At 42.9% G+C, this 8,937-nt stretch overlaps 1 protein-coding gene across 1 annotated transcript; it reads left to right on the top strand.

The window, feature by feature from the left end:
• The first annotated feature begins 404 nt into the window (after window positions 1–404).
• On the top strand, window positions 405–8,534 carry btg1 (B-cell translocation gene 1, anti-proliferative). Its single transcript, XM_067489953.1, has 2 exons — window positions 405–859; window positions 4,153–8,534. The coding sequence occupies exons 1-2, from the start codon at window positions 715–717 to the stop codon at window positions 4,554–4,556; spliced, it is 549 nt and encodes a 182-aa protein (XP_067346054.1). The 5' UTR covers window positions 405–714; the 3' UTR covers window positions 4,557–8,534.
• Window positions 8,535–8,937: the final 403 nt, after the last annotated feature.

Genomic DNA, 8,937 nt, shown 5'->3' with positions numbered 1-8,937 from the left:
CTCGTTTCTACTGTGTACTGTGTACCACTGTGTATAGTAGAAATGACAATAAAAAGCCACTTGACTTGACTTGACTATAGCCTCGTTTTAGGCAACGTGATGGTAGTTTGTTTCCTTATTATTAGGAATTCAACTTCTGCAAACAAGATCACATGAGATTATTTATCTTTTCTTTTCTTTGTTGTTGTTTACTTAGGTTCCTTTTCTCTTGTGGCTGTTCGTATTTCTGGTGGCCTGTGAACGCAGCGCGGTTTCATGCAGTCTACCACTGTTTATTTTCAGAGCGGTGACGTGAGCGCTTGCTCTCCTCCTTTACGGGGCTCGTCAGACGGTATCAGAGACGTGATTGGACAGCTGTTGTTGCTGTAGCAGCCAGCGTTTGCGCTATAAAAGCCCGTTCCCCCTCTGTGGGAGCTTCACTCTGGAGGAAGAAAGTGACTAGCGGGGGTTGGGTGAGCGTGGCATTGAGGGACTCTCCAACCCTCTGTATTTACCAACAACAGGCGTCTGTTTCCCAACACTGTACTCGTCCTCGCACACGGACTCGGAAAAAAGCACTTCCCTCTACCTCGACTAATAAATGCCAAGAGAAACAACACCATCGCTATCAGACACGGATCGCTGCTCAGACGTGGGGAGAAAGACTAACACTCGGACAAACACGTAGTGACAAAAACACCCAAAGCGCACGGATCGTCGTCGTTGCCTTTCTCAATGCATACCCTTTGTGCCCGGGGAACGATGAAACCAGAGATCAACGCCGCCGTCGGATTTCTGACGAGATTTCTGAGGGTAAAAGGACACGTAAACGATCGACAGGTCCAAACATTCAGCCAAAGCTTACAGGACATCTTGGCAGGTAAGGAAAGCAGAAAATTCGCCATTTACGCTCAGAGAACAACACAAAGATGTATCACAGCTCAAGCTATAACTACACATGCTAAGTGTAGGTTCTGTTTTATCAAATAAAGCCCAAGTCTGGGTTGTAAACGGCCTGAGAACGGTTCTGAAGAAGCCTTTCTTTGTTCTCCCCAAGTATCACTATCAGCGCTCCCATCGCGCACCAGTGTTTGCGCACGTCTGGGAAGGAAAAGCGTCAACGTACAAAAACACAGCGAGTCCAATACAATTAACACAATCGGATATTTAGAATAAAATTTAAAAAAAAAAAGCCCCACACAATTTGATTAAAGGTTAATTTTATACTTTGTTTGGAGGAAGAGGAGGAGGGTCGAAAGAGACGCTTGGCTTAAACAAGGAAGTGCGCTTCGGTTGATAGAGCTCCAAACAGCCCCGAGTGAGTTGGTGCCTGCTCAATTACGTAATGCATCAGAAGTAATGGGTTAATAATAATAACAGTGTCTGATCAGGGCTCGTTTATTACCACTAGGATCACAACGATTTTATATAATAGCCCGAAACAAACAGTTTAGTGTTTGTGGTCGGTTTATGACCTCCTTACACATAACTTGCAATTGTTTTTTTGGATTACATATATTACCAGATCTCCTGCTCACTGAAAGAGCACACACACACACACAACACCCACAATGATTGAAGGACAAATCAATGCTTTAAGTCAATTTATTTTCCAGGAATTTGCTACTGTACTTGTAATATTATTGTCTACTAAGGGAGATTTTACGGATCAGTACTGCAGGGGGGTTGTGTCTGATTTTGAGCTCTGAACAAATTCTAGTATCAGGACTAAAGCTGCCATACATCTGCCACACTCCAGCAAATGACCTACATTTCCTATATGAGGGCCTCGCTCACTAAAAACAAGCCTTTGTTTGTAGATGTATTTGGTTTGTAAACTCCCCAGTGAAGCTTAGGGAAAACAACCGCAAAAGTAATATATTAGTTTTAGTGCATGCTACTTACTTTGTTATTATTTATGTGTTTAGGTTTTTAAGTTAATAGAACAGTTTAATAAAATAAAAAATGTGGTTAATTAATAGAGCTAGTGTTAAATCTGTTAGGGTCATGTTGATTGTTTGTTTTTATTTTCGTGAAATTGATATTTAAAGTGAAAAATTAAAAAGAGAAGTTGAGATCGGTGGTAGTGTTTGTAAACAGACAAAAGTTGGAGCTGAATGGACTCGGCGATGAGGCCTGCGTGTGGGGGAGGGGTGTTGTGGTGGGCGCCTATAGGAGGACATGAAAAATGGAGGCCGTGCAGCATAATCGGCCAGGAAATGGAAGAAATCCATGGAAACAATGGTATCCCGCACTGTATGTAGTAAACCTAAGCATGACTTATGTCAACATGCTGTAAATTATTAGGCTTAAATTGCCATGTGTCATGAAGGTTTAAGGTACATTTTATAACGCTGTTGTTTTGACAAACAAGTTCCATTTTGAGGCTGAGGCACATGTGTGAAAACAAAAATGAGTGTGTGGTAGTACCCAGTGGGCCTGCCAGTGAACTAGGCCAGCCAGAGTTATTTTTTGTGCTTGGAAACATTACAGCCCCCGACTATTGTGTCTGTATCCTGGAAAGCTTTGTGCCTAACTTCTCTTGTTTTTGTTAAGCAAGGAGAAGTGGACAAATTCACCCAGATGACCTGATTGAAACTGATGGTTACATAATTGTAGTTGGCAGGGTTTCAGTTCTTCCTGTGTTATCGGCAGACGCTTAACCAGAAAAAGCCTTCAAATGGAAAATAGATAACATGTCGACATACGGGCCAAAATCAGCCTACTTAATGTATTTCTAGTGTTCGAGGTCAGCTGTAATGAATAAACAACCCTCATTCGTTAAACGCTTTATGCTAAGCGCACGCTTGTCTGCTTACTTTTCCATTTTCCATCCCCTTCCCTCCCTCCTCCTCCTCCTCGGTGCCCTCAATTTTAAGAATAGGCCCTGCTGAGCCTTTCCCAGCTGCTCCAGGGTTTGTAGGTAGCAACCTTTGTGCGTCAGTCTGTGGCTGAAAGAGCATCCAGCCCCTTGTGCTCTTTCATGAGTGCCAGCCCCTCCATTAGCTCAGCAGTATACAGCTGTCTGCGATAAGATGTGGGGGGAGAAACGGAGGGGGGTGTTATTATCCTGTGGGTGCATACAGGTGGCCTCCGGGCCCCAGCCTGAATGCTGTCCTACTTCACTTACCCCATTTTTTTTATTGGCCACAATGCTGTTAGAATCAATTGGAATTCAATATGGATGAGCCTTGTCAGGGGAAATGTTTTGGGGGGAGGGGGGTAGTATTCCTTAAAAGAAGTATGGTAGTACATGTACAGATAAAAACAAAAGATTTTAAAGTTTTCAGTTAACTTCCTCATCTGCCCGAAAAACCAGACAATCAACAGTTTTCCTGAAGCGTTTTCTGTGAGTGTCGTCACGCTGAGTCACTAGTTTCACTGCCGTGGTAAAACTTCCACACGTTTAGACACACGCGCTTTCCCTTTAAGAGGCAGTGCTTCATATCCCAGATGGCTGGCTGGGACTTCGACACTTTTGGTGTTTTTGTTCAGCCAGTCACGGGAGACTTTGTGACACTGATGATGGCCAGGGGAGGGACTGTGCAGTTCAATGGGCCTCTTTTCGTCACGTAGGCCCCGGCTGCTGCTGGCTGGCTGTTAATGGCTGCTTATCAGCACTGTAACAGGTGCTGTTTTTCTTTCCTTTCCTTTGTTGCTGCAAACCTCTACGCCCAGAACTGTTGCTGTAAAGAAGTACATTCAGTTAATTATTATAAGATTGTTGTATTTTTTTGCATAAAGTGATTTTTATTTTAAAATCTGATCTTGTGGTTCTTTAAAATGTCTATTAGCACAAACTCATAAATCAAATTAGATCCATATCTTAGTCATTAAGTCACTATTCTTGTTTAATGTTCAAAGACAGCTCAAAAGCACACAAAGTCAAACATCAGGCAGTTATGTTTTGTGAAGAGATAATAAATGATGAAAACATTTTAGGCAACTTGAAATCTAACAATCAATATTTTGCAGAAACTCAGTTTCAGAGCCGTATGTTTATTAAATGTCAGAGACATGGTGTGGCTCGAAAGCACAGCCGCAACATCTGTAGTCATGACATGGACACAGGACATGATCTTGTCCACATTACCTGTTTGTAAAATCAATCTGATGGCAATGACTGCAAAGCTAACCTGTTTCTCCACCCTTCTCTTTTCTGTGTCTCTGCAGAGCAATATAAGCACCACTGGTTTCCAGACAGGCCCTGCAAGGGTTCAGGTTATCGCTGCATCCGCATCAACCACAAGATGGACCCACTGGTGTGGCAGGCGGGGCAGCGCATTGGCTTGACCATCCAGCAACTCTACCTGCTGCTGCCCAGTGAGCTCACTCTCTGGGTGGACCCCTTCGAAGTGTCCTACCGTATTGGCGAGGATGGCTCCATCTGTGTCCTCTACGAGTCCCAACCCGGCCCCGTAGTAATGCCGGCAAGCGCCTCCGCCAGTTCCCCCTCAGGAAACAGCGGGTCGATGAACCCCATGGTGGACAGTCACATCAGCTGCAAGGAGGAACTGATGGTGCTGGCCAGAGCCAGTCCCTCCAAGGCCTACAATATGATGACTGTGTCCAGTTAAAAAGGCACATCATCACGCAAGCCTACTTTTGTTCAGGATCACACCAAGGCTGGTCAGATCATTGACCAGGGTGAGCCTTTTTAAAGCTAAGAATATGAAATGAAATAGTGAAAAAAGCAAAATAAAATTTAAATAAAAAACAGAGGATGTGGCCTATCATCCAGGTGATGGAAACCTTGTAGGTTTGATATTTTTTACCCTCTCTCCCCGTTTTCATCTGTTCTGTTGTGTCATTGGATCATCTCGGCACTCCGTTTTTTAGGAGAGGCTTTGTGGAAATGGAACTGTTGGGGCAGCTAAACCAACTAACCAGGAACCCCCATGGAGACTGGCTTCACCCTCCCCTCCCATTCCCCTACCAACTCCCTCCACTATAAACAACATGGTGATCGGCTTCATCTTTGAAGGGGCTATCATTGACTTTGCACTTTTCTGACTTATGGTTACTATGGGTACATGTTCAACACACCACCGCCGAAGCACCAAACCCTAAATCATAAGGCATTTTTACCGGAACCAACCCCCTAGATTTTCAAAGTCGAATTTTTTTTTTTTTTTTTTTTTTAATTTGCTGTTTTTCCCATTTAATTTGTTTCCTGGGCGGTGAGGAGCCTCCAGACTGAGCCTTTTACAAATCAAGTTCAAGGTAAAGAAACTCCCATTGAGAGCATTTTTTTTTTTTTTTTTTTAAATGAAACCTCCTTTTTTGGACCAGAGCTGGAAAAAGGCTTTCAGTCTAAAGCTCTCCTCCTCCCCCTTCTACTATCAACACAAAAGTTCAGAAAACCTTCATCTCAACCTTTTCAGTGCCCATATGTAAGTGCAAGTGGTACGTGTTGTGACACCTGTTACCTATGGATACCAGTGTGTCCCGCTGCACTGTCACCCCTGTACTTGTAGCTTTCTGGGGGAGTGCAGGGCAACCATCTCCTCCCTCCTCCTTCAACTTATCGAATGTTGTTGAAATTCAAAATCAAGTTCCTTTGTTGTTTATTTTGCCCTCTTTTCCCACCACCACCGTGTCATCTCCTGCATCACCAAAATTTAAAGTGTAGCGGGGGGGGGGGGTTGTTTTACCCAAAATATTGTCATGTGGCCCTTTTCAGAATTGATAATGAATGCACTTTGACGTGAGATTGTGTGGGATGTGTACTTTTTAGGGAAAATCACCTGCATTCCATCCATTCGAATGTCATGTTTTCACACCATTTTTAGTGCCCTCCCCATTTTTAGCTGTTTGTTCATACTGTAGCTCCACGTTCGGTCAGACTAAATTGGGAGTGTTTATCTCTGGATTTCATAACCCTTTTTTTTTAACACTGTATTTGTGAACATTTTAGAGCTGTTGCATTGAGGTGGAGATTGTTTTTGGTGGTCTGTTAGAAACATATTGTCGTCCGTTCATATGGCACTGTTCGCTCTTGCAGGTTGCAGAGCTAAGCTTTTTTTCACCCCCAGACTCACAAACATAGTGGTTGGGGTTGCTGATAGAAAAAAAAAAAAAAGGTTAGTCTGGACTAAGTGATGACTGTGTGAGACTTTGGCCAAAGGGAGGTCTGGAGCACTGACTGTTCAGAGATCAATTTTAACTTGAATTTAAAACAACACCAGGCCTTGTCAACCTTCTATTTTATTAACATTTGCTATTTTCAGTACCTTGCAAAAGACAGAGACTTATCCTTTAGTGTGCATTGGAGGTGCACTGCCTTACAGAGACCTCATTATCATGAATTATGAGCCATTCATGATTTTTAAACCAATATCAGGCTTTTGTGAGCCAGCCTGGTGCATTGTGCTGCCTGGACCCTCATTGGGGGAGTCCTCTTTCCAGCTTGGCAGCTTCAAATCTGCCCCACCCCTCTTGGTGTAGGGGATAGAGTGCCTCAAGTGCCACATATCGCCCCCCAGCTCAGACCTCCTGTTCAGCCAAATGCAAGCTGGCATGCTGCTAGCTGACCCCCTGTGGATGCAGGTAGACTTAATGTGACACATATCATCATCCATCACCGTGGGGAGCTGGGTAAGGAAGGCAGGGATGGGGAGCTGGTGTGAGAGAGGGGGGGCCAGGGCCAGACTCTTTTTGTCCAGGGCAGCTAAAATCCCTCCAGCCCCCTCTCTGGACTTATTCAACATCCCCCACCCTGACCAGAAGCCCTCAACCCTCCCTCAGCAGTGATGGATAAAAACCAGCACACGCACTTGGCGTGCTCAAGCTGCACTAGGGGGGCTAGTGAGAGATGAGGAAACATGGATCAAAGATGAAGACTTGAGGGTACTAGGCCATGGTTTTCTGTTTTCATCTCACTGGAATGGGCTGCACTTGATTACTGAGTTTGAGTAGCAACTTTGTTTACATGCACATGAAAGGATGTGATGGCTGTCTGACGTACCCCCACTTCACTCCTGGTTCTGGGTCTGAGAGGTGAACAGCAGGCTGGAACAGATGCGGGAACGGCTACAGGTGTTGGTCGGGTTTGAGCCACTGGTCAAATCTGTCACGGCAGGCTGGCTCTCCGCTCTCCAGACCCATGAGTGGTTAAGCTCCCTTAAGACTGAGAGGATCATGGGTAAAAGAGCTATAGCCTTTGACGCACTGCAACCCCTTAACTCCCCCCTCCCTTTCTCTGCTCTCTCTGCTGATACTCCCTTCAGCAATCTGTGAAAAGCAGTGATTGCATGTTGGCCAGATGGAGAGGGGCACACTGGGATTGAACCCCAAAGCTTTGGTTTCCATGGTGGACGTCCGTTATAAGAATCACACTGCTCCATTTAAGCATTTTGTTATGTCACATAACCAGATGTTTTGAGATTGATAATTCCAGCGGAGATGGTCATCTCGTCTCCCTTCTCTCTAGACGATTTTTTTTTTTTTTTTTTTTTGGTCACTCTCGGATTTTCTCATCCCCCCCACCATTCCCATTTTCTCTCTCATCCTCACTAAGAGGATTTTTAGTCTGGTGATCTAACCTAGTTTTAACAGCCCTTGTTTTCAGAGCCACAGAAATTGAAAAAATTAAACCCAAATCACTTTTGACACCTTCTCAACTGTACTATCACCATCCAAAATGGTTAAGTCCTCAGTAATGTTGATCATTTAAATGGAATCCATTCAGCTTGTGCGCTTATAGGTTACAGAATTGTTGTGAGTGCTTTGAGTAGTCGGAGGTAAAATAGCACATAAAATGCACTAAATATGTCAAGTTGAAGTCATGTGACATTTATTTGAGACACAAAAAGTCTCTCCTGGAATGTATTGCCAAACTCAGGCCTCGGACATTCAATAAATAATCGTATGGAAAAGTTGTGCATGTTAAGAAATGAAACTGGAAGGGAACAGCAGTTTTGTTGTTGTTGTTGTCATCAATATTGTCATCGATTAGTTGAATTATTGCCACTTTCACATTTGAGGTGTTTTACATATTGTAGAATGTATTGTAACTGTACAACAAATGGTAGAGTACATAACATTACACACGGGAAGTGCCAATAATTGCTATCCTGAGGTGTTTGTAGATGTATTCCTTTTGTATTTCATCTTTTAACATGGATAATGCTTTTCGTAAGTGAAGCCATTTGTGATGGGAGTGTTGGCAAGGACCAAAGTTGTTTTGGTTTTAAAAAAAAAAACTTAGTTTCCATGATCTGTAAGTGTAGACGTATCCTTTGTTTTTGTTTTGTTTTTTGTTTTGTTTTTGTTTTTTTCCCTCAGTTATTTCCTTTATTTTCTATTTACGTACAAAACCAGAAAATAGACAAAAAAATCTGAGCTTACCCAAGAAGAAAAGCTGTCTATCTTGTGATCTCATGTTAGTACATCTTTATTGTGTTCAGTTTCTTTTCCTTGGGTATGTTGTGATGAACTGCTGTAAATTTGTACAGTTCATGTAAATTGATTGTGCGGAAGTTGTACAGATTTCTATATTTTGGAAGAAAAGGTTTTTTTCTCTGTAATAAAAGATTTCCTATCTCTGCATCATATTCCCTTTGAGCTGTGTTGTTATTGAGTGTTCAATGGAACTAAATTACAGCTTTTATATTTAAAGGTGAAGAATTTTACTTGCATTTTTAGCATTTACCTAAAGTATAATCTTAGGCTATATTGTACATTAGATTTACAGTATGTAGATCTTAAACACTAATGTTGTGGCCCATTGGGAACCAGATTAGAGTTTTACGTAGTCTTTGAGAACTGAGTCGCCCATCTGTGGCACAATGATTGGAGAGCAGATCGAGTCAGCAATTCTCCTGCCTCACTAGTGTCTGTCCCTCTCTTGGGACATGTATCACATTTTATACACACATTCTACCATCACACAGTTGACACTAGTTGGCTGCTAAGGTGATAAAAAGGAATAGCTCTCAAATAGTGTCTTTTATTTGT

The sequence above is a fragment of the Channa argus genome, chromosome 21 (assembly GCF_033026475.1).
Source record: "Channa argus isolate prfri chromosome 21, Channa argus male v1.0, whole genome shotgun sequence".
Classification (NCBI taxonomy): domain Eukaryota; kingdom Metazoa; phylum Chordata; class Actinopteri; order Anabantiformes; family Channidae; genus Channa; species Channa argus.
The sequence above is the reverse complement of the archived record's forward strand: the minus strand, read 5'-3'. Positions and strand labels throughout refer to the sequence as shown.

Excerpts from the sequence above, each read along its gene's own strand:
- btg1 (XM_067489953.1), top strand. The coding sequence starts at position 715 with ATGCATACCCTTTGTGCCCGGGGAACGATGAAACCAGAGATCAACGCC. Across the intron at positions 860-4,152 it reads CTTACAGGACATCTTGGCAG|AGCAATATAAGCACCACTGG; the intron begins GTAAGGAAAGCA and ends GTGTCTCTGCAG.